Source organism: Oncorhynchus kisutch, linkage group LG16 (genome assembly GCF_002021735.2).
Source record: "Oncorhynchus kisutch isolate 150728-3 linkage group LG16, Okis_V2, whole genome shotgun sequence".
NCBI classification, from domain to species: domain Eukaryota; kingdom Metazoa; phylum Chordata; class Actinopteri; order Salmoniformes; family Salmonidae; genus Oncorhynchus; species Oncorhynchus kisutch.
Window position 1 is genome coordinate 45,218,261 of NC_034189.2, and position 26,976 is coordinate 45,245,236.

Genomic DNA, 26,976 nt, shown 5'->3' on the forward strand with positions numbered 1-26,976 from the left:
CTGACCCTTCCTTTCTGTCCCTCCCCACTGGGGGCCATGCAAACACAGAGGCTGGGGAAAGGAGGTTGAACTGACAAGTACATAATGTCATTCTAAGGTTCAATGAATGGTGAGGTTGATAAAAGTGGATCATCAGGGTTATTTACCTGTATGTTGACAGAAACATGAGGTGAAAACAAGGCGGCATAAGACTACCAATATGCTCCTCACTCATCACACAGTTACATAATTTAGCAGACAGTCTTATCCAGAGCAATTTACAGGAGAAATGATGGTTAAGTGCCCTGCTCAAGAGTACAGACAGATTTTTCACCTAGTTGGTTCTGGGATTTAAACCAGCGACCTTTCAGTTATTGGACAAAAGATCGTAACCACTAGGCTACCTGCCGCATATTAGTCAAGGTCGATCCCTGAGACTATATGACATGTTTGGTCAATAGCCTGGACACCTCATTATAACAGAACATTAAATTGAGCATTGGGTTTTCTCAGATTTTAAGGTTAGTGCGCCCCGCTCTGGCCATATAAGAGTAGTACAGTTTCATTACAGTATAACGTGCAGCACTGCACAAGCTGTTGTGCTTTTGTGAATTGCCATTGGGATACCGAGACCACGTTATGTTGTTGTTTTTTGAGATGTTTTAATTTTATGCTGGCAAGGATGGATAAATAACATGAACTTTACAATTGAATAGTTTGTTTTACTTTAGTTTTACACTGATAATCAACACGTGAACCATTTTGTGTCATATTTTGCAATGCTTTTGAATTTAAAAAAAGAATCCTACAGACCATCTTCAGCTAATTCGAAACACTGGCTAACAGCAACAAGAACAAGCTATATTGTCTATTTATTATCATTGCAAGTTTGCAAACAACATTTTCTTGATGTTCTCAAGTAAGCATTACTTCATTAAATAAGACAGCACAAGTTGACAAAAGAGACCCGTCCCCTCACCAATCAATCATTTTGAGTGAAAGCAGTGAATCTGATTAGACAGTTCTATGGGTGTGCGAGGCAAGCTCTCGCATTTAACTAGGCACGCGTGTGGTGTGAGTCACAGCACCCACTATCAGATTTTGCTTTTATTCATGAAGGTAAGCGTCGCGTGCAGATGGTCTCTATTGAGCATGCAAGGTGGGCCCATGAGATCATTAAATTTAGTGTCCGGAAGATGGATGGATCTCTCCCCGAAGACACACAGTTTATGAGTTTAGGGATTTTGGTAAAAAGAAAAAAGAGAAATTATAGCATGTAAAATGAAGACGAAGTGAAAAGAGATGCAGCTTATGAGACCACACACACACACACACACAAACATACACGAACACACATCAACAAGGATGTTATTTGGGCTGACTGATTCTCCAAATCGTCTTTTACCTAAATGAGATATTCTCACTGCAATTTCATTCAGTGTGTGTGACAAATTATTTGTATTTGCGTATTTTGAATTTAGTTTCCCTGCTGAACCATCAAAATGTGAAAAATGGTTGTGCTCCTTTTTTATTGGTCTGGGCATGTGTGCGGGCAAGAGCAAGAAAAATTATTATGAGATACATCTATGCTTTTCTCGTTTTTTTCTCTCGTTTTTCGATCCTCCATGTCATTTTAGATTGAACATTTCACATTTCTATTTCAAAGGCCTCAGATGCACCACCAGGACTGAAAAAGCTTTATTCGTGGTCAGAAATAATCAAAGTATTGTTTATCCTTTTAAAGCTGGAAACATCAAATACACAACAATTGGAAAACAAATCGTAAACAAATTCAAAGCTCATGAATGTGGCATATTAACGTGCCAGATTGGGACGTGTAGTATTGGATAATGTATGCATTGCACACACACCTTATGACATGTCCACTGTACAGATGGTAGGAGCGGGAGTCTGAATGACAGCGGGACCATCCAGGGCTGCTGACGCATTGTGAGGTCCGCGACGCCTTCAATATCCAGAGTTAATGAGAACAGACTGACTCGCTTTTTTTTCACCCTCCCCGTTTCCATTCATCTCTTCCCGTGTCTCTCCTCCTCCTCTTCGCCTCTCTGCCCGTTTCCATCTGTTTGGAGACAAAGGGCCACGAGCCAGCTCGAGCCCTGGGACCCTGCTGGTGAAGTGCGCAGGGATAATGCGTCCCATCCCGTGGGTCGCATTTCAACACATGGACCTGCCTTTGTCCTGCTGTGTGCTGCTCGCTGCTTAAAAGGACCCACACACACTTCACAACACACACCTCTGATGGGGTGGACGAGAAGAGGAGAGGAGGAAGCAGGAGTGGAGGTGGAGGATGGGAGGGGGGGGGGTGCCTTGAACATTGATAATTGTTACAATATCCAGAGTGGAGAGAAAAAAGGTAAAGGATTTAAAAAAAAACAGAGGTACAAAACCCTCAAATGCTGTTCCTCTATTCCTCACACAGGGAACATATGGCTGTTTGTTGTCGTATTTTTTGTCCCTAGCAAATTCACACAAAGCTATCAAGCCCCTTAGAATGAAAGAATGTGTGTGTCTTCTACTCCAGGCTTTAAAGGAGTCTACCTGAATGATGAACGGGAGAGGACGGCCAAATGTTGATAATGGTCATAGTCATCCCAGGCCGTCTGCACACTTCCTGACATATGGTCACTTGTAGGCCTCCGCCATGACATAATCCACGGTGAAACGAGGGAAGCATTAGGGCTCTTTCTCACACACAAACACATATGCACCGGTCACACTCGCAGTCTGTTCACTGCCCACAGCGGTTTGGGCCGTGGCTGTCTGTTGGGTTCTCCCCTCTCATGAGTTTGTAAAGAATAAATTGAAGGGGACCGATGGCGGTGCAACAGAACCTTTTGGGATGGGGAAGGGAACACAAATGGTCTTACAGTTAATGCAAGTACAGATGGACTGTCTACTTAATAAGCTTGAGCAGGAGTCTGAGGCTAAGGTTGGCCAGAATGAAGCTGGTTGGTTTACTATCTGGGGTTGAAGAGAATATATTCACTATGTGAAATATCTCTGTTGGGAGACTATGGCAATCTAAAGCATGTATATATAGTATGAAATACTCTCCATTGTACAAGGGCCAATCCAAATTGAACACAGTATGTTGAATTAAATACCATTTAGAGAATGTTAATGTTGCTAAAGAAACAACAAGAGGGATTCATTCAAGTAACTGTTTAATAGTCTACCAGCAATTGAATTAGTAATTCCAAGGAAGGCTGGTTTATATGAGGTCAAATGTAGGAGAAAGCAATTAGAGAAATGATAAAGGGCCAATGTATAAGAAGCTTTGACTGACAGACAGACGTACTGTATTCGAAGGACATCTTTCTGCAAGTATAGAGCCTTTCTGATTACAAGACTAGGAGAGACCTTGGACATGACAAAAACCCATTTCCCTCACTTCTCCCCAGATAAAGAGATACGAAGCAAGGCCCCACCACCCCTTATTACAGCAGCCACCTGAGGATAGTGACAAGGACGTGGATGAGGAGGAGGAAGAAGAAGAAGAGGAGGAAGAGGAGGAGATGTTGGAGGAAGAAGTGAGGCATGATGGGAAGGGACCAAGCTGTTTTATTTCTCTGTCTCAAAGATCCACGATCCCAGTATACAGTGTGGTGCTTTACGTCAAGTTGCCCATGTAAAGGGCCTTTGGGAAGATTTCAATTGCATACTCCTGGCATCCTTTCTCCTCTTTCCTCGTCTCCTTCTCAAACGCCATTGGAAGAGAAGGTCTTCCAGAAGGAGATGAGAGAGGACGTTAGGAGGTATGGAATTGAGATCTTCCCTTTGACATTTCCCTTGGTTCCATAGATGCCCTGAGAGAGAGATCATAGGGTTTATGGGTCATCAGTACATGTGACACACCTGCTCTAAACCAATTTGGAGATGCCTCCAACCATTCATGAATGAGCCTATGCAGGTTATTAATGAGTCTGCCATGGTGTTGTAGGAGCCATTTTGGCCGCCTTATGTGCTCATTTCATGTGATGTGTATCTGTTGTCTGTACAGGGATGTTGTTGTTTTTCAACTTGTTTTGTACACTAGGGGCATTCTCAAATTGGGGTTATGGGGTCACTGGTCACATGGTACAAAGGTAACCAGGAAGTGTTAACACAAGTGAGAGGAGAAAGGATAATGTTCTTACCATCAGAGGAAAATGCTTATGGAATACACTTCATATGTATTGGAACTCTGTAAAATGGGCAATAAATGTGAACAATAAATCAGAACATGACACAATCAAAGGGGGTATACCTATGAGTTCTCAATTGAATGTATGGACCACAGCTGGATCAATGAACTCCAATCCCAACGCTCCGTTTTAACGTTAAGAAACAGTAATAATTCTCGCTTGCAATACATAACTTTCACATCAGGGCGAAATAATATTTCAAATACGCAGTTTAGAAAGTTGCACAGCCCCCAGCCAAGGTAGGAAACTTCCTCCCCATTTATGCTCCATTGCAGACATTTGAAGCAGAAATTGGAGGGCTGGAAGTGCGATCGGGTGCAAGTTTCCTAAACTGCATACAGTAAGTGTATATTTTGTCATTTAAAATTATTTCTCGCTTCCATAAAAGTTTTGTTTAAAATGTTTCCTGAAACTGTACAGCGTGCCAGCGGTATTCGCGTTTAGACAGAGCATTTAGGAAGCGCTTGAGCGTCTGGACATGTTCCTTACAAGGCTGAAGTGGACGTCCAGAGGTTGGTTCAATGTAATGTAATAGAATTGGGGTATTGAATAAGGGCTAGGCCAACATGTAATTTCTCTGCTTTAGTTTATTGTGAATGAATAATCTTCTGAAGGCAGAAAACATCTCTAATCTTAAAGGTGTTCACATTGCAAGTAAATCATATAGCATCGAAATGATGTAAGGTGCCCACTGACTTGCACAAAGTTCTCCATTCGTTTTCAACTCATCACTGTTAAAAATATTGACCAAAGAGATCACCCCCGCTCACCTCAACGAATTATTCTCGTACAAATCGCCTATGGTTTGTCGACATACATATTTAATGTTCATGTCACAGATATTTATTTACTTTTGTATATTCCTTTATTCGTTTGTTTCGTGCATATTATCCGATTTAAGCGCAAAAACACCATGTGCAAATGTTGCGCCTGACCTAACCTAAATAATGTAATTGCGCTAGCTTAAGCTAATGCATTGGCCTACATTATTAGACCACAATCCTTAGCAGAATTGATGGCAATATATCAGAAATAAATATAAAAGATTTGGATCTTTGCTCATATTTGGCAATATTACATGAATGTGCTTGCTCGCTCATAAATTTCCATCTCTCCTCCATCCCCTCTCCCTCTCTCTTTCCCACGGGAGGTGCCAGACGGCCAGTAATTTGGTTGTCTTGGCTCGTCTGGAGTAACACCTGCCCCCTCTCTGGGGAGAGCGCCTTTCAGCCAGGAGCTAGCGAGGAGCACAGAGCAGCACAGAATACATGCACAGGAGAGAAAAAAAATCACATATAGGCTATATGCTCTCTTCGCTTACTTGACCACTACCTACATCGTGTGTGTGTAAACAGTTTCAAAGCAGCGGGATATAGGCTCACACCGATGTCATTTAATAATACTGTATATGCCTATCATTGGGGGGGGGGGCTGTCAATCAAGATAATTTCGGAAGTGTAATAGGCTAGGCTACCATCGTGCTTTTCCTCCAGGATGACAGCTGCTGTTTAAATATTGAAATCATTTTTTTTATCAAGGCCACTGCACTGTCCATTTCATTCATATTACTCCAATCATTATATGCAAGGGATTTTCCCCCCTGAGCAACTGGCCGACTAATTTCAACATTGTGTGACTATTTTTGGAAAGGAGACTCCCAAGTAATTATTCTCAGTTTTAGTCTCAATAAAATGTCAATTAAAACAGAAAAGCCTCAATACCATGTATTTCTTTCCCTTTTTTTAATCAAAAAACACCACCGGAAAATATAAAAAATGCGTTCATTAAAAATCAGCTGTCACAATAACTCTACTACAAAATATCTGCATAAAGCAACAAGTACACAACCCTGAAGAGACAAAAAATCTTTGGATAGAAGATGTGTTTTTCTTCGCTATAAAATTACTTATTATGTTTTTTGAGATACAAAGCAGAGACAGATATATAAATAAACACCTCTAGCTTTTAAGGAAATAAAAACATTTAATAGAAATCAGAATATTTTGAAATGATTTTTGGTCACAGCAAAAGAGGTTTGCCTCTGAATTGTAAAGTGATATCAACACAAACGATGTCATTCAATTAGATTTTTGCTTTTGATATCCGGCTGGTCGAATTCAAATTGTGTGGATGTTTTTCTTTCGTAGGCTAATTCGTTTTCAGTGTATTGTTCAGTTTTGATTAACTTCCTTCCCCTTTACACATAAGGGAACTAAACGAAGTTTGACGTTTTATGAGTTTACTTAACCCAACATGATTAAGTGCTTATCGTTGCCTGATAGACAATAGACATGACATGAATAAAAGTATATTACACTTAACGTACTAATTTAAAAATAAAAATAAACGTATAATACAAAAACAGAAAGTGCCATTTGAAGAGCAACAACATCATTTTCGAAGTTCATCATCACAGCCTAAAATATACATGTATACAATGATACAAATAATGGACATTTATATAAAATACGTTAGTCTATTATAAACATAAATAAATAAGAGAACCTTCAATATTAACACATTTAAATAATTAATTCCATAAACTTAAATAACAATGATGAAGGTCACAATTGTACGCGTCATAAGTGGCACTAATGCATTAATGCATTTGAACTTGTTCTCCTTTATGGAAACATCAACTATGCTATGTCTATAAAGCAGCTATATCATTCCGTTTACATCCGTTCTTTCGTTCATCTGGGTTAACCAGCCTTACCAAAACGCAATACCAAACAGGCATTTTCTTCAAAATCATGGATAAGTAGGCTGTAGGCTGCAGACTCCTTCTCTTCCCCCCCCCCCCCCTTCCTCCCCTCTCTTTTTTGTACTTTCTGGCAACTTTCATGTATCCCCGATTTCATAAGTGACATGTCACCCATATTTCTTTCTGGTCCCTCCATTCTCCTTGTCCAATTCTCCCATTTGAAAATGTAACTCACTAATTTCAACTAGACATCCAGAACGTGATTGAGATAGGAGATATAGCATATTGCAAGTCTGAGGATCTCGATCTTGGAGAGTTTCTTGTCAGGGGGAAGGGTTGGCAGCAACTTTCTCAGTTCAGCGAAGGCCACATTGAACGCTTCCACGCGGATCCTCTCGCGCGTGGCGTGGGCCGAGCGGTACTTGGCCGTCGCACGTCTCCTCCGTCTCTTCTCCTCCCTGCTGAGGGTCGGTTGGGCCAGCGACCTCGTCTTCCCCTCACCCTCCATCGGTTCGTCGGACAGGCACCCGACCTTGAGGTCGTTGAGCACCGACTCTGCGTCGGATTGTCCCCATCCGAGGTCGGAATCAGCTTGGTCTGGACTCAGCATCATTTTCAGTCTTTTCATATGTTTTTCAGTTCGTATCCAAAAAGAGCTGGAGAGAGAGATATTATTGATTAATTTAGTATAATGTTGTGAACGCAATAATAATTTTTCCTTCAATATTATGATTGGGAGTCGTTTTTGCATAGATGTCTTGTTATGACCTGTCACAGGGGGTAGATGATAGGCAGACCATAATCATAAAATAGATCATTTGAGATCAAGAGCCAAAGACTTAGAAGTGTGATAGTCTTAATGGAAATTGCAATAGCAACAGACAGTGATGGGAATACTGTAAATTGTAATAGGTTTTTGTACTTCTAGTTTTTCCAATGCATAATTTATTATACAATGATTTTTGTTATAGAGCATTAAATATTAAATATAGGCCATTTTCTTTTCACTTATGTGTCAGTTCTTATGATTTGTTTTGCAGCAAACATAGCATTTTTCAGAATATTAAAGCAAATTGTGGTAAATATTGAGAGAAACCATGCTATTCAAATTAACATATTCCATATTCCAAGTCGTCCATCTGTCACAGTGAGATGAACACATCTGCTTGACTCGAGCAGTATGACTTGACAGGATGGAACAACATTGAAACAAGGATACAATTGGTGACATCTGCTGGACATTGAATTGGGCCACACAAAATGTTGTTGTATCAACAATGCAATGGATAAATACGAGCTTTGTACTTTGTTGTAAATATGTAATACAGGCCTAATAAAGAAACGGTCAGTACCTCATATATATTTTTTCTTTTTTCTTAGGCCTACTCGATAATTGGACACTTACCTTGACAAACAGTTGAGAGACACAACTGTCTGATGATTCTTGATAGCTGTTGGAGTAAACTCCAACTCCAAATTAACTCTGTGCTTCCCTTTGGTTTTTTTCACAAACCATCTTATTTAGTCCAATTCATTACAGGAATTATAGCCTACTGTTGACAGCCTTATGCAATTAATAGCTTTTTACTTTTTGAGATTTTGAACAGTCGAATCAAACATAAAATGTTGTTTATCTCAGAACCATCTAATTTCAAGTTGTAGTATATCACTTCGTTGGGAAGATGATAGTATAGTTGATAGTATAGTTAACGATTATGTGGTAAATATTTCTGAAGATAAAAATCTTGTGCCTTGTGAACACCCAGCTGGAAACAATAGATTGTTGTGTCGATAAGATCTCGCTGAAAGTGCAGATATTTGTCCGTTCTTCTTGATGGAGATGACCGTGATAAGAAAGGCCCTTGTGCACCGTGTGCCAACAGTCAGTGCATTGAAAAGCCGAAAGATAATCCCTTCCTTTCCACTTCTGTGTTTTCCCGAACGTTCTCGGGTCCAGCACGCGGTTTATATGAGAGATAAGATCCAAACGATCCCAACTAATAAAGGCTTACTTGAGAAACGGAGGGATGGAATATATTTGAGGAATGGTATTGTCTAACACCGCCCACTCCCTCTCACCTCCCTCTCTCTACTCACGCCCCTCAGCCCTCCAGCAGTCCCTCTGGGGATAGTGGGCAAAGAGGAACCAGAGATGAGTACGATAATGGATAATAAGGACTTTAAACATTTAGATTTTTTTCTTCTCCAGATTAATAAAAAAGAAAAATCGGCCTATTTTTAATTAAATGAATATATAAGCAAATCAACGAAAAAAGAACTATTTTATTGAAACAACCAGTAAGGTTGGTTCACATTATAAAATGTGATTTATTAGGCCAGTTAGTTCACTTCGAGACTGAAACTACTTATTAGGCTATTAGGCCTTAAATAATTATAATACATTGAGGTTGAAACATGAACAGAAACAGAAAACGTAACATTCAGAGCAAGAGATTCTTCATTAGAAGTCTAACATGAATTCATAAAATCACATTTTTGCTATTTGGTCCATATTTCCAACTCGGTTTTTATTTCGACAACTCAAGTCCGATTTCTGACCATTAGACTGTTCTACTATGAAAGACAGGACCACCTCTATTCCAATCATAGACATAGAACCCAGATTCTAACATCGCCCCTCTGGTGTCGGCAGATGGAACGGTCTACAGTTTCCCTTCAACATCAGACGGAGGCATATAGACACACTAGATCTACAGCGTATCCTGCTCTTTTCGTTTTTGGTTTTGGTTAAATGTATTTTGACATGATTATTCTAGAAAAGGAAATCTCTCAATAGTCAAACACAGTTGTCAAACAATCAACGTTATAAGAGGATGACCGCCTGCCAGAATAAAACCCACTGATGACCACCTACAAAATCAACACAAGTGAAGTCACACTATAGAAGGGATCAATACACTGTCACAGTGAAGATGACCTCACATCATCTCTTGTGTCAATAGGATCAGAAGGATGTTGGGGCTGATACAACAGATAACAGTTATCAGTGAGTGGACATCATACAGGATGGAGGGGCAGATACAACAGATAACAGTTATCAGTGAGTGGACATCATACAGGATGGAGGAGCTGATACAACAGATAACAGTTATCAGTGAGTGGACATCATACAGGATGGAGGGGCTGATACAACAGATAACAGTTATCAGTGAGTGGACATCGTACAGGATGGAGGGGCTGATACAACAGATAACAGTTATCAGTGAGTGGACATCATACAGGATGGAGGGGCTGATACAACAGATAACAGTTATCAGTGAGTGGACATCGTACAGGATGGAGGAGCTGATACAACAGATAACAGTTATCAGTGAGTGGACATCATACAGGATGGAGGGGCTGATACAACAGATAACAGTTATCAGTGAGTGGACATCATACAGGATGGAGGGACTGATACAACAGATAACAGTTATCAGTGAGTGGATATCATACAGGATGGAGGAGCTGATACAACAGATAACAGTTATCTGTGAGTGGACATCATACAGGATGGAGGGGCTGATACAACAGATAACAGTTATCAGTGAGTGGACATCGTACAGGATGGAGGGACTGATACAACAGATAACAGTTATCAGTGAGTGGACATCATACAGGATGGAGGGACTGATACAACAGATAACAGTTATCAGTGAGTGGACATCATACAGGATGGAGGGACTGATACAACAGATAACAGTTATCAGTGAGTGGACATCATACAGGATGGAGGGGCTGATACAACAGATAACAGTTATCAGTGAGTGGACATCATACAGGATGGAGGGACTGATACAACAGATAACAGTTATCAGTGAGTGGGCATCATACAGGATGGAGGGGCTGATACAACAGATAACAGTTATCAGTGAGTGGACATCGTACAGAACAGTCATGCCTAGAGCTGCAGGGCCAGGCAGGGTCCCAGTTATTGGTTTAAGGGGGCCTGTGGGCATTACCAGGCAGTGCAAGTCTGACCAGACTCTCTCTGTGTTGCTGGTTGAAGATAATAGATCCTGTCTCACACTCCTTCTCATCTTCTCTTTTCTTCTCTCCTCCTCTCCTCTCCTCTCCTCTCCTCTCCTCTCCTCTCCTCTCCTCTCCTCTCCTCTCCTCTCCTCTCCTCTCCTCTCCTCTCCTCTCCTCTCCTCTCCTCTCCTCTCCTCTCCTCTCCTCTCCTCTCCTCTCCTCTCCTCTCCTCCTCTTCTCTCCTCTGCTGCTCTCATCTCCTCCTCTCCTCCAGTGGTACCACCAGGACTGGGTCAGGAGGCCAGGGGTCCTGAAGAGAGCCGGTGACCAGAGAGTGTTGTGACTGACTGCGCCTAACGAGGTGATTAAAAGGATGAGGGGACCACGGCTGACTCGCTGTGGCCCGGAGCCACACACGCACACACACACGCACACACACACACACACGCACACACACGCACGCACGCACGCCAGCACACACACACACACACACACACACACACACACACACACACACACACACACACACACACACACACACACACACACACACACACACACACACACACACACACACACACACACACACACACACACGGGCATTGGCTACAGTGCCAGGAGGAACAGATCTATGTTAACAGGGCCGGTATAGTGTGTGTGTGACTGTGTGTGTGTGTGTGTGTGTGTGTGTGTGTGTGGAGGGGATGATAGACAGGAGATGTGACACAGAGAGAGTGGCAGCGGGGGGTATGTATGGCGAGGGGTCGGGGGGCTATAGGAGACATGTCAGGGGGTAGGGGACAGAGGCAGTCTGACAGCGGCAGTGCAGTGAGCCGCTGTAATTGCTCCAAAGACCAGCGTGGCGGTCTGTGGTCCCCGGACCCCTTGGACCCCCTAGGCCACTGTCCAAGCCACAGATACAGGCTGCCCCAAGGATGTGGCAATTAATGCACAGATGATGTACTGACTTGGGAAGATGACTGGTTTATCCTCAAAATAATCTTCAGTGATGTATTCTTCATCTATTAGAACATTACAGAAAGAAAGGTAATATACTGTAATGTAGAAAGGTGATGTCCGTTGTACACAATACTGTACATTACCATCGGAACATCCTGTGATGATAGAAATTTACCCTCTTGAATAAGCCCCATTCTCAGCCCTCTCTCAATCTCTTCTGACACCCATTCTCCTGTCCAAACCTGTCGGAAGACACACAAACCTCTTACAGTATTGCTTTAAAGCAGTAGTTTTACACACACACACACACACACACACACACACACACACACACACACACACACACACACACACACACACACACACCACACACACACACACACACACACACACACACACACACACACACACACACACATGCACAGACCCTTCCCGGCGATGTTCCTGGGCCCAGTGAGACGGAGCAAGCGGTGAAATGGGAGGGATTAGTCACTTTGTCAGGAGGTTTATGGGGTTGTGTTGTCTCAGGAGATGTGGTGCCACAGGGGGCTGTTTGGGAGGACACTCTCTGCAGATAGAGACAGAGGACATTGTGACCAACCCTCAGCTCAGTCCAGTCTGTCTGGGCCAGTTGGCCATCAGTCAGTGTGTCACTCAACTTCAAGACCTGTCTAGACAGAAGCTGTTTTGTGTTTAGATTGATGTCAACTTTCTGTTATTTTGTTGATTGTCACATGTTAAAGGTCAAATCTTATGTTTGTTTTTTCAGTAGTCCACTGTTGATACAGTCCCTAAATGTTTTGCATGTCAGCAGTCATGCTGACACACACAATATCAAGATATTGGACTTTCAAGAATCAAAGTGTCGCCGGCCACACGGCCACGGTGATGCAAAATGCAAAACATTACCAAAATATCATTTTTGAGTGGATTTTCCCTTTAATGCAAGTCGGCAAAACTATCCTCTAATCACAAAATATTTGTGTTGCTCCCAACAAGGACCTCCAAGGTGGATTGAAAAGAAAAGGTATAGTCGCCATCATTTCCAGGGGAATAACTCAACGGCACTATGTTTGCATCTACCCACACAAACACCAAAGCACACATGTCAGATGGGAACGGAGGGAACCGTTGGCACAGTGAGCCCATTAAGGAGCTGTCCTTGTGTTGCTGTGTGTCATGCTCTTGGTGCTGTGTAGCGTAGCTGTGTAGCGTCGGCAGGGTGGACTCTGGCTGTGGGGAAGTCTGTTGGGGGGGGGGGGGGGGGCGAACTGTGTTGAACAGGAGGTGTGAGAGCCGGAGCCAGGGCTCCCATGTGAGAATGTGGCCATCGCCATGGCAGACCTCTGCACCATCTGGTGTTCCCAGCAGGACGCCGGCGTGCCGTACAGAGGCATGGAGACACATATGGACACAAAGGTCTTCTCATGGATACACACACACATATACACACATATACACACATATACACACATATACACACATACAGTGTCTTCAGAAAGTATTCACACCCCTTTACATTTTCCACATTTTGTTGTGTTTCAGCCTGAATTTAAAATAGGAGATGTTGTGCCACTGATCTACACACAATACCCCATAATATCAAAGTGGTATTTTTTACTGGAACATTTTTGAAATTAATTAAACATTTAAAGCTGAAATGTTTTGAGTCAATAAGCATTCAACTCCTTTGTTATGGCAACCTTAGTTATGTTCAGGAGTTAATCATTTGCTTTACAAATCGCATAATAAGTTGCATGGACTTATTTGCATGTTCAATGATAGTGTTTAACATGATTTTTGAATGACTACCTCACCTCTGTATCCCACACATACAATTATCTGTAAGGTCCCTCAATCGAGTAGTGAACTTCTAGCACATATTCAACCTCAAAGACCAGGGAGGTTTTTTCAATGCCTTGCAAAGAAGAGCACTGATTGGTAGATGTGTAAAAAAAAAAAGCAGACACTGAATAGCTCTTTGAGCATGGTGAAGTTATTAATTAGGCTATGGATGGTGTATCAATACACCCAGTCACTACAAAGATACAGGCATCCTTACTAACTCAGTTGCCGAAGAGGAAGGAAACTGCTCAGGGATTTCACCATCAGGCCAATGGGGATTTTTAAATGTTACAGAGTTAGATGGTTGTGATATGGGAAAACTGAGGATGGATCAACAACATTGTAGTTACTCCACAATACTAATCTAAATGACAGAGTGAAAAGAAGGAAACCTGTACAGAATAAAAAATATTCCAAGGCATGCATCCTTTACAACAAGGCACTAAAGTAATACTGCAAAAATAATTGGCAAAGCAATTCACTTCTTGCAAAAACTCTTCATATTTTCAAGCATGGTGGTGGCTGCATCATGTTACGGGTATGCTTGTCATTGGCAGGGACTAGGTCGTTTAAAAAAATGAAAATAAACGGAATACAGCTGTAAGCACAGGCTAAATCCTAGAGGAAAACCTTTTTCAGTCTGCTTTCCAACAGACACTGGGAGACGAATTAACCTTTCAGCAGGACAATAACCTAAAACACAAGGCCAAATATACACTGGAGTTGCTTACCAGGATGACATTGAATGCTCCTGAGTGGTCAAGTTACAGTTTAGACTTAAATCGTCTTGAAAATCTATGGCAAGACCTAAAAATGGCTGTCTAGCAATGACCAACAATCAAATTGTCATAGTTAGATTTTTTTATCATGAGCTAATACTGTACATCCAGGTGTACAAAGCTCTTAGATACTTACCCAGAAAGACACCCAGCTGTAATAGCCGCCAAAGGTGCTTCTACAAGGTGTTGACTCAGGGGTGTGGATACTTGTGTAAATGAGATATTTCTGTATTTCATTATCTATACAAGATTTCTTAAAACATGTTTTCACTGTCATTATGGCGTATTGTGTGTAGATGGGTGAGAAAAATATAGATTGAATCCATTTTAAATTCAGGCTGTAACGCAACAAAATGTAAAATACTTCAAGGGGTATGAATACTTTCTGAAGGCTCTGTATACACAGATATGTACACAGGGGAAATATGGAGATTGAAGTTTTATTAGAGAATTAAAGACCGACAAGGAAAAGACTGAGTGTTTTTATGTTGAATATGTGTATATAACCTGTTGGATGAACTAAAGAGAAGAGATGAGTTATTTTCAGCTTTCGTAACTAGGCAGGGTGACATAAGAGTAGAGACTTGAAAAGCCCCATTAGTCACCAAATGGCCCAGCATGGTTCCCCACTTACAATTTTCAATACTTCTTGTCAGATTTCTCAGAAAGCCGTAGCCCGTGTTAACATCTTCTTCTCCTCTCTTCTTCTTATCTAGTCTCCTCATTTTCCATTTTGCCCTCTCTCTCTCTCTGTCTCTCTCTCTCTCTCTCTCGCTTTTTAACTCTTTCTCTGGTTCTCTTTGTATAATTCCTCTCTCCTTTTTCCACCTCGCTCCTCTACATCTGCAGTAGACACTTATGTACTCCCTCCATCTCCGTCCATCCTTTCCTCCCATCTTCCCAACTTTCACTTCTCCAATGTGCCTTCTTCTTTTCCATTCCATCCTTCCATCGCCATCCCTCGTTCTTGGCCTGTCGTCTCTTGTGGTTGTGGCACACAGCACCCAGGCCTTCCCATGTGCTCCTCTCTAAACCTTCCCCTTCCAAGTCCCTCCTGTGCTCCTCTCTAAACCTTCCCCTTCCAAGTCCCTCCTGTGCTCCTCTCTAAACCTTCCCCTGCTAAGTCCCTCCTGTGCTCCTCTCTAAACCTTCCCCTTCTAAGTCCCTCCTGTGCTACTCTGTAAACGGTCCGCTTCTAAGTCCCTGCTGTGCTCCTTTCTAAACCTTCCCCTTCCAAGTCCCTCCTGTGCTTTTCTCTAAACCATCCCCTTCCAAGTCCCTCCTGTGCTCCTCTCTAAACCTTCCCCTTCCAAGTCCCACTTGTGCTACTCTCTAAACCTTCCCCTTCCAAGTCCCTCCTCTGCTGCTCTCTAAACCTTCCCCCTCCAAGCCCCTCCAAGCCCATCCAAGCCCCTCCAGCTGGCTGATGAGTTCATTAGGCTCTGAGTCCTGCCAAGGTGCACAGTGCTTTTGGCACAACCAGGAAGATTGCAGGGCCCCAAGTGACCTCTGGGCATCCATGATGGTCATTGGAGACCAGACAGAATGTACCACATGGTGATATTCAGGGTGTGTAGATGAAGTTCATTTTTGGAAGAAGACCATGATTCTCTACATTAGCAATCAGTTTTCTCTGTTTTTGCTAAAACTTCTTGAGTGTCACAGTCAAAGATGTGTCCAGATCTGAGCGTTCCTTGAACTGGTCCACATAAATGATCTGGGAAACAGATTTCTAATAATCCCCACAGGTCACAGTGACATCTGGCCCAACACTTGAGTGCCAGCTCAATTAATTCAAAAATACAAAACAAAAAGTGCCTTGGGCAAAATCCGGGGGCATACAGGCCGCTGTGTGTGTGTGTGTGTGTTGAATGGCGAGCCCAATAATAAGCGACACTGAGCTAATCAACCGCCAAGCGGGAATGACCAAAGATATAACAACGTAGTGTGAAAACCATTAGCCATTACAGTGTCATGATTACAATGGCCTCACTCCCTCTATCCTGCTCTCTCTCTCTCTCCCTCTCTCCCTCTTTCCCCCTCTCCCTCTCCTCTTTCTCTTTCCTTTCTCTCTTCCTTTCTCTTGCACTCTGCCTCTCCTTCCCTCTCCTCTCTCTCTTTCTCCTCTCTCTCCTTTTCCAGTTCTCACCTTTCTTCGTTCCTCCTCTCAAAGCCAGGTCAGTCAGGGTCGGAGCCCTTTGTGGCTGAGCTCAGGTGCAGACCCAGCTGGGCTGGAAGATGGGGGGGTGGGGGTGGTGGAGTGCAGAGGCAGAGCGAGGTGGAGGACAGAACATAGCAGAGGAGAGGGCTGTGGTGGTCGTTGCAGTGGTGTGTATGCCTGAGCATGGAGCCAGGGACAAATGCCTGGGTGCACTGTCCCATACACTAACCCAGAGAACAGAGAGAAGCACAGAGAGAGGAAAATAAATAGATGTGTGCATTAAAGAGAGAGAGAGCAGCTTTGTGCCTCACCCCTCCTCACCCCCCCCCCCCCCCCCCCCCCCCCCCCCCCCCCCCCACCTCTCCTCCCCATATCCTCCCTTCTCTCCTGGGTGTACCCCTGGGAGAGGCCTGGCCGGGCTCGGCCTGGACGCCATCTGCTGCATAATGTAACGGGATTGAACTCCAAATCCTTCATTTCCACTCGCTGCCTGTCATCTGTGTGTGAGTGTGTGTGTGTGTTTCTGTGTGTGTGTGTATGGGTGTGCGACCTGTGTGTGTGTGCGTGTTTATATGGCTGCACATGCACACATTATCTGTGTGTGAAAGTGTGATGTGTCTGAGTGTATCTTGAAAGCTAATTTTATAGCTGTTACCCCCTTAGCACAACCAGCCATGATGTCATGATGTCAAAGGCAGCATTTTTACAAATGTGTGAGTTTTTGTTAAGAGACATTGAACTACAGTATTTGACGTCATTTGACATCGAATAACATCAAATGACAGACCTCTGTGAGTATATGACAACCATAGTAGATTTTACAAACCCCTTACAGTATTGCTTTGAAGCAGTAGTCTTACACACACACACACACACACACACACATACACACACACACTCACACTCACACTCACACACACATACACACACACACTCACACTCACACACACACACACACACAGATGACAGGCAGCGAGTGGAAATGAAGGATTTGGAGTTCAATCCCGTTACACACACACACATACACGTACACACATACACACATACACACACACACATATGTTTAAGTACCCCACCCAGCTCGTAAGCCTGAGGTGTGGAGAGTTGTTCCTCTATGTCCCTAAGGACCACTGTGATTGGGAGCCATCTGTTTTCCTCTAATAATCTTTCTCTCCTTCCTCTTTCTGTCCACTCCTTTTCCACTTTACGTCTTCTGTGGTGTGTGTTTGTGTGTCGTCAAGTCCCGCACAAACAAATACACAAACCGGGTTGTTGTAACTCATTGCAAATAACAAGAGAACCAAACATTCTTAGTTGAAATACAGAAACATGGTAAAATATCGCAGCCTGAATCTTGAACACAGACTAGGAAGAGATATGCAAGTTCTTGTCTGCTTGACTAAAGTAGAAGTGACATATCCCCTCTCTCAGGCCCAATCCCCACAGGCCCTGTGACTGAGAATCTGTGTGTGTGTGTGTGTGTGTGTGTGTGTGTGTGTGTGTGTGTGTGTTTGTGTGTGTGTGTCTGAAGGAGCCAGAGTGTGTCTCTCTCCAATAATATGTTTCACAGGCATGCTGTTGGTTATTTTCCCCAGTTCATGTTATCCATGCCATGTTTGTCTCCTGGTTATTTTCTCCATTGTCAACAATGGAAATCAAGTCACTCCCAGTGACTAAATGAACAAAATTCTACTCAACTAACAGCACTTCTTTCAGCTACCACTATCTCTTATTTATCTGCTATTTATATTTATAGGGAGACATTGCACATCAGTCATCAACATCTACAATTATTTATCTTTTAAATTTGAAAGGTTTGGCATCAAATGGCGTTGAATCGATCGTTATAGTTGCCATGGCTACGAGGGTTATGGGGGGAGAGAGAGGGAATGTGCAAGGAGCCCACACAAACACTCCAAGACACACACACATGAATGTGCATGCACACACACACACACACACACACACACACACACACACACACACACACACACACACACACACACACACACACACACACACACACACACACACCACACACACACACACACACACACACACACACACACACACACACACTGAGGCAGGGACAATGTGGGCAGTTAAAGTCATCGCTGACTGAGGGGGCTCTTGAATGAGAATAGGCAGGGTGCTGTCCAAGGTCCTGGTTCTGAAGAACAGAGAACATTGCTGTATGGTAAAGAACAGAATGAGCGATCACGTAATAAGAATGTGCGTGTGTCAGTGTAGCACATAACATATTGAGAACAATGACTACTGACCATTCCTTCTATTCCACATCACCAGCGTAAATACAGCCTTTATGTATTGAATATCCGCGGGCTGTGGACAGCGTCAATACAACATGATATGAAAACAGTCACACAATAAAGACAATCATGAGGTTAGCATCAGATTTATACCATCATACAGAGATCAGCTATTGAGCAGAGAAGCAGGACATTAGATCATGATTATGGCTGGTCTGGCTCAGCCGGGAGGATGCTGTCTGCATCTCGTTCTCCCGCAATGAAGAGGATCAATAAACCAGAGGGGTGTATCAGATGGGCCGTGCTGAGCTGGGAAGACCGTGCATATGTCAGGCACTGGCTATACTGGCGATGGCCGTAGGAGACTTGTGTGCGTACACCACTGCTTGTGGGTGTACACACACACACACACAAACGTTACCCCCCCCCCCCCCCCTCCCCCAACACACACACAAAGCCGAATATATAACTAATGTGCATCCCACCTATTCATAACTCCACACCATCTGGATGTGCAGACAAAATAATAACGTAGTATATCACAAACATCTCGTTCCGTCCCCATCGCCTCCTGCCTCTCTCCCCCTTCCATCAACTAACTTCACCAGCCTGTCTCTTCTCCAGCGACACGTCAGTCCCAGGTTGGCACCACTATATTGCACTCATTTGGGACAGGAGATTTACAAGCTGTTCAGGATACAACATCAGCACACTTTGTTCAGATCTGCTTTCTTCATTTGCCCCAAAAGGAAAGATGCAATCTACTGTAGCCTACTGTGCCACCAAAAAACGTTCCTGCGTCAATTTCTATTACATCTAATCCTATTGCCATGCTGGTGAATGGTGGGTTGTAGCTGCTGTGTGTTGATGTTCAGAAACAGCAACCGTTATATAACTATGGAGCACTGTGTGTTTATTTAAAAAAAACTAAATAATAATTCTGGTGATTCTAGATGAGAGACCCATACACACATTCACAAGTGAGCACACACACACGCACACACAGACACACACACGCACATAGACACACACAGTTACATTACACTAATTTAATGCCCCATTCCCCCTTATTAATCTTGAGTTCTGTCCACATTTCCACTCTCTTTTAACATTAGGGGGCCGCCACATGCTGCACCCCAAACAAAAGGGTTCAGTTTATTCTTCATTGGGGGTTCACACATGGACATTACCCCTAAAGGAAGGCCTCACTGCCAGCTGCCACCCATAATTAACTGGCCTTGCCTTGCCTATCAGTGATTATGTCTGACCTGGCTAATAAGGCGAGGGTGGACCGTACGTGTGGCATGAGCCAGTGGTTTCTGTTGGATCCACTTGTCACATCCACTGTTATCTGTGCTGAGACGAGGCAATTCCATGTGCTACTGGTGACATTCGGGACCTTCTCAAATGAATCTTGATAAGTTCATGATTGATCTAGAATATGATTTATCTAGAATATAATTGATCTATACTGATGAGTATGTGTATGATGTGATTGTTTATGATGGATAAGAATCACATGAAATTATAATTTGATGAATGGATGGGAACTGCTTACCAGTGCTTGGCTTGGTCTGAAACAGGTGCCAATACTGATTTTGGGTGAAGGTACTGTTTATATTTAGGTGCAGGAGCTCCACAATACTTTTGAGCAATATTCTATAAGAGGAACAGGAGCTCAAGCAGTAGAAAGTTTCAGGTGCCGGTGCTAATCTCCGGTGAGCTCCTGTCCAAGTCAAACACTGCTGTTAACAGTGAATGATCATACTGTAGAAACATGCCAGTCCCCAACTCAGTAATCTATGAGCAAATATAATTTCACTGCCATGTAAGTCAACATTGTAAATCTGAATGAATTAATAATAAGTCAATCAAAGTGGTGAAATGAATGGCTGTCATGAAATATTAATGCTTGACATTCTCTAAGTTGCTGTGCCTGTGCTGTAGCTGAATGACTCTAGGTTCAAGTCGAACTAGACAGAGATTATATGGTTTATGCCATTGAGTAAGTTGTTCCATTTCATAGTTTGCATTGAGCATGGCAGTGTGTGGGTCTTTTTAAACCAGGGCATATTCAGTGGGTGTGACCACTCTATTTCTGTTTTCTCTCTCTCTCTCTTTAGCCCTCTCTCCCTCTCTCTCTCTCTACCCCTCTTTCCCTCTCTCCCTCTATCTCTCTCTCTCCATCTCTCTCTCTCTCTCTCTCCCTCTCTCTCTCTCTCTCTACCCCTCTTTCACTCTCTCCCTCTCTCTCTCCTTCTCCCTCTCTCTTGCTCTCTCCATCTCTCCCTCTCCCTCTCTCTCTCTGTCTGTCTACTTCGTCTTGTTCTAGAGGCGAGAGATCAGTTCGCAGCAGTGGGGAGCTGGTGTTTGGCCTGGGGGGGCCTCGGACACAGATTCTGTCATTGTTCCACAGCTGCCACTCTGCCCACCTCCCCCTTCCTCATCCCTCCCTGTCCTTCCTCCATCCCATCCACCCCTTGGCCCTTCTCAATCGCTACGGTCCATCCTTACCCAAGGGCGTCACTCTCCTCCGCCTCTCTAATGAAGAGTGACACGTGTCCAGAGGACTGATTCTAACTCTGAAACAAGGCCCTGCCCCTGCCTCCCCCATTTTGGCCCATTGACTATGGTGGTGGGGTGGTGGTGGTGGCCCCTGCCACAGTGATGAGAGGATATACCCAAGAGGCATCAGCGGTTACAAAACGGGGCTAGCAAAGGGCGATTGCAATTCTATGAATTATGAAGAGCTAATTGTTTTTATTCATGAGCTGTGTGATTGATATTAGGGGAAAATGAAAGTCTCTAATTGTCCCCTGATATGAGGAATGTCCTATAGAACCGGACGGTCTGCCGTTGGGCGAGATTTCAAATAGACAATTCCCATAGGGCGTCTTTGTGATGGTCCGCTGACGACACATCACTCAAAATAATTCACATTGCATTGTTGTTCTCTGACGGTCTGTGACTTTTTGGTTCAGAGTTGTCTGCCATGCACCCATTGTTGTTACATCCCGAATTCAGAATCAATACGGATATGCAGCTTACAGTCTACGGATGGAAAATGAATGTGACTTAAAAAAAAATATCCAGTGTATTTTCCACATTTTTCAGAGCGCATGAGATCACCTGACAAGCAGACTTGCTCCACTCTACCCCTCCTCCTCCCCCCTGTTAGGCACCACGTGACCCATAATTAAAACCCAGGAGGGGGAACACCTTAACTGACTCAGGTAAGCGTAAATGAAAAGGCAGAAGGAAAAAAGCTGTAATGCGATGAGAGCCAGTAGCAGCAAAGCAGCACATACCTGATGCCATTAAATGTATTTTCCCCTGTGTGTCAGCCCCATCCATTTGTCAGCTGCTAACACTGCGCGCTTTATTAAAAAGCTAATCCGCTTCAATTAACTGGCCCTGCAAAGCAGTTGAACTCCGCTTTAATCCTGTCAAGATGTTTAAACAGGCAGAGTATTGCATACAGTAGGAGGACATCATTTCAAAGCCCTGTCAGATTTCTTTCCCTCTTAGGTGGAGCAGTGGCACTGTATTGGCCCATGTGAGTTTGCAGGTTTTTACCTCGTAGACATGTGCTGCGAGCCTCAGTTTTAGCTCCACTGACGTGACACAAGCTTCACAAGACCCAGTGTGTTTCTGCAGCTTCCTGTGGAGCCTCAACCCCCTCCCACCTCGCCCCTTCTGAGGGGAGGTGGCTGTTGGCACGGTGCTGTCGCCAGGGGAACCTGGGTGGGTGGCGCCGACAGGGTAGGGAGAGAGGTGTAAATTGGGTGAGTGCTGGATGCAAAGCCGTTAGTGGAAGCTGGGGAAGTTTCTCTCGCTGCTTTGTGCTACACACTTACACCCCTGGAGGGGATAGGATGACGAGATGGAGAGAGAGGTGTGGCGGGGGAGGGTCATGGGGTCATGCGATCATGATAGTGATTGAGGGTAAACAGGTATCCCCCCCATCAGATCCCATTTATCAATTTGACGTTAATGAAATATGAAAATGTAATCAGGGAAACAGAATTTGAAAGGCAAGCAGGTGTGACTCTGCCTTTGATCGTAAGCGCTCCCCGCCGTAATTACGCCCGGAACCGTTCTCCACCATCAGGGGGCCAGTTCCAGATTATGTATTTTTAATCAGAGTTGTTAGCATCCTTGATGGATGCCCATTTATTCAACTCTAACCTTGGATGACGTCTGTCATGTTCACTAGCTGTGCATTAACATGCCTGTCCTGTGCATTACTGCGAGGTGAGCCTCCTTCGACAAACCCCCACTAGAGCCACATTTATATGAATATATGCCCCTCTGGCCCCCATGCCTTACCTACAAACTACCCTGATCTACTGTACTGTAGGCTACTGCAGATTCAGCCAATTACCAATGTGGCCTTTGAGGCAAGATACTAAACCCTGGCCATTGTATAAGGGTTGTTTCATGTATGATGAAACCCACATGTATTACGACCTTTCATATGTTCAACCCTCTGCCTAATGATGACATGATACACACTGCTGCTGCATACTCTCAGTAGAACACACAACATGCCACCTGAACATATATCCACACAGTTCATTTAGAGACAAAACAATGTGTGTTTGTCTTCCCCCAGTGAGTGTGGGCCTAACTGGACCGTGTGCTAACCTCACACAGCTGCATAGCCCCCTTGAGGGTGTGTGACACAGGAGACTGTTGAGAAAACACTGACTGCACACAGTGCCTTTCGTTTCCGTACAACAGTGTTCTGGCATACGCAGGCCTAGCGCTACTGCTCAATCTCTGACTCGGTCAGATAGAGTTACCATTAGCTGTATACTGTAGCCGACACTGTCAGGTTGATGTCATTGCATTCCATCGAGTTCTGCTGCTAAGATCTGTTTGTGAAAATCCTAATTTATTCATACCTCAGCTGAAATATACACTAGTCCACGCGACATGCAGGTTTCATATGCTGGCGGTTTGAAGAACACATGGAATGGAAAACCAGAGCTCCAGTGTCTCTAAATATCCCTGTCAATCAAAACCTGTTTCCTCTGAGTGCGTTTTCTATCTGTCAAGGGTCATAGAGAGTGAGGATGAGGCCTCCTTTCCATCCATCTCTCCACCGCTCCCTCCCTCCCTCCCTCCCGGATCCTCAGAGGTGTATCTCCACCTTGTGCATTTCGTCTGGGCATGACCTGTTGCTAGGTAACCCTGGGTCACAGCTGCACACTAAAGCGGACCCTTTTTTATTTATCAGTGAGTTATGTGGGAGACAGGCTGTAATTTATTAGTTTGATATCGCAAGGCAGAGCAGAGTTTGGGATTATAAAGGAGAGGGCCTATTGCTCATCAGAAAGCTCATTCTGAGTCCATGCTGGGTCCCACTTGACAGCATTCCACTCAGACCATCATAAAATTGTAGATTCACAAGCTTTTTTACCAAGTAAATGATCAAGTATTAACGGATACAAAACACATGGTAATTGCCTTTTTATAGATTTGGTCATAGAGCAAATGTTGTCTGACCTTCTGACCTTGAAAAAGTAGCTAACTAGTTTCGGTGTAAACTTGTTTCAATGTTTCTATAATTTCATATTTGCATTGTGAGATGAATGTTACCAATATGTATTGGTAATGAGGCAGTTATTGTGGAAACAAGTGGCCTTTTTCAGTTTCATACATTTTCTACAATTACATTTGACAAGAAGCAAAAAATGAACTGTGTTATATTTCCATGATTTAATCTTGATGTTCCAACACTTTGGTGCTGCATTAATTCCTGCTGCATCTGTTGTAGTTGAATGTGCCAAGCAGGCAGGCATGGGCTCCCTTTCCCTGTGTTTACCTCGTTGGCCTAATGAAAGCACACGGTCGCATCCTGGTCTCACCAATGACGCGCTTTGTTAAATTCTCCCTCTAATGTGCGTGTGATGAATATTTCTCAGATGGTTCCTCTAGGCCATATCTGATCAAAACAAATGCACCTGCACTTTTTGCAACTGCAACTCCCCTGAGACCAGTAAAAATTGACTCCCTGGCTTCCTCCACGAGGCAATTATGTGCCATCTGTTCCCTTCTTGGTGGTTCCAGCTCGTTTTGTTCCTGCGATTGTTCCCCTAATATCATACCCCTGAAAGTGTTAAAAGAGGGGGGGGTACACAAAATGAGGAGTGGCAATGGAGGAATTAATCGAATCTAGTGACAGAACCGGATCCGCACCTTTGAAAGACGATAGTCCCACTGGAGAGAACAGACTATTACCATATTCATGAACTCATATCGAGAGATGCAAAATAATAAGATATAATGTGGAATATGACTTTTTTTTGTCCATCTCTGGTACTCAACGAATAATGTTATTTCTTAATTATTTAGCTACGCTTCAGTCGCCCTGTATGTGGGGAAAACCTGACATGACTTGAATTAAATAGATCACATTTGGTAATAACCCCTATGTGGCGTTGTCGTATATGTTTGTAATATAAGGCATGATGCATCACATAATTTTTTGTTACAGTTAACTATTGGTCCCATTACTCTCTGTCACACAAACAGAAGCGAGAGGCATGTAGATTTAATTGCACCCTGGTAGGAGGCGGGCGGGCAGCTGGGCTGTGGAGTTTAACAGTCGTATCAATAACATGCGAGGTCTGATACGACTGTGGGCCAATATCATTTCCCATTGATGCTGACAGACCAACGATAGTAATAATCAGTCAGACGGGCCCAGACGGGCCCAGGCAGGGAGCCTCCAGGACTCGGTGTGACATTCAAAAACACGGACGTCTGAGGACCCATCTGTGTCTAGGGAGAAGTTTCACCATGTGTGTGTCGCTCCGTAAAGGAGTATCGGACAGAGGATGCTGGATCTCAGAGAGGAAATAGCTGTTAGCATCTGAGGCTAAAGAGGAGGCAGAGGAATGAATGGTCTTATCCGTGGTTTGGCGTGGAGGGCGCTCAGCTAGCGGAGGACACAACTGGTACTGTCGCAGATGGACAGAGATAATTAGTTACAATACATAGTGTTAAGATGTGATGGTACTACACCTCAGTGTTTCACAGTTCAAGCAAGTGCTGGTTTCTTCTTCATGATGAGTCATATTCTTGGGTCCCCCAGGAGGGAGCCTAGCAACAGAACAAACACAAGACAGGATTAAACGCTGATCATAATAAAGAGGACGAGAAGGATAGATACTGTGATGCATGACTGGGAGACCTACCTCAGCACCAGGCCAGCTAGAACAGCAGCGGACCATGGGCCTAAACCAGTAGACCCAGTGTTAGAGTAGGTAGCCACCACAGCAGGCCCAGTGTTAGAGTAGTTAGCCACCACAGCCGGCCCAGTGTTAGGACCAGTAGTTAACCACCACAGCCGACCCAGTGTTAGAGTAGTTAGCCACCACAGCAGGCCCAGTGTTAGAGTAGTTAGCCACCACAGCCGGCCCAGTGTTAGAGTAGTTAGCCACCACAGCAGTCCCAGTGTTAGAGTAGTTAGCCACCACAGCCGACCCAGTATTAGGACCAGTAGTTAGCCACCACAGCAGTCCCAGTGTTAGAGTAGTTAGCCACCACAGCAGGCCCAGTGTTAGGAACAGCAGTTAGCCACCACAGCAGGCCCAGTGTTAGAGTAGTTAGCCACCACAGCAGGCCCAGTGTTAGGAACAGCAGTTAGCCACCACAGCAGGCCCAGTGTTAGGACCAGTGTTAGCCACCACAGCAGGCCCAGTGTTAGGAACAGCAGTTAGCCACCACAGCAGGCCCAGTGTTAGAGTAGTTAGCCACCACAGCAGGCCCAGTGTTAGGAACAGCAGTTAGCCACCACAGCAGGCCCAGTGTTAGGACCAGTGTTAGCCACCACAGCAGGCCCAGTGTTAGGACCAGTGTTAGCAACCACAGCAGGCCCAGTGTTAGGACCAGTGTTAGCCACCACAGCAGTCCCAGTGTTAGAGTAGTTAGCCACCACAGCAGGCCCAGTGTTAGGAACAGCAGTTAGCCACCACAGCAGGCCCAGTGTTAGGACCAGTGTTAGCCACCACAGCAGGCCCAGTGTTAGGAACAGCAGTTAGCCACCACAGCAGGCCCAGTGTTAGGACCAGTGTTAGCCACCACAGCA

At 44.1% G+C, this 26,976-nt stretch overlaps 1 protein-coding gene across 1 annotated transcript; it reads right to left on the bottom strand.

Annotated features, from left to right (window-relative positions):
• Nucleotides 1-5,908: 5,908 nt before the first annotated feature.
• Nucleotides 5,909-8,910, bottom strand: LOC109879405 (helix-loop-helix protein 2-like). Its single transcript, XM_020471585.2, has 2 exons — nt 8,297-8,910; nt 5,909-7,547 (listed from the first exon to the last, which is right to left on the bottom strand). Exon 2 carries the CDS (start codon nt 7,517-7,519, stop codon nt 7,136-7,138), a length of 384 nt encoding a protein of 127 aa, XP_020327174.1. The 5' UTR covers nt 7,520-7,547; nt 8,297-8,910; the 3' UTR covers nt 5,909-7,135.
• Nucleotides 8,911-26,976: the final 18,066 nt, after the last annotated feature.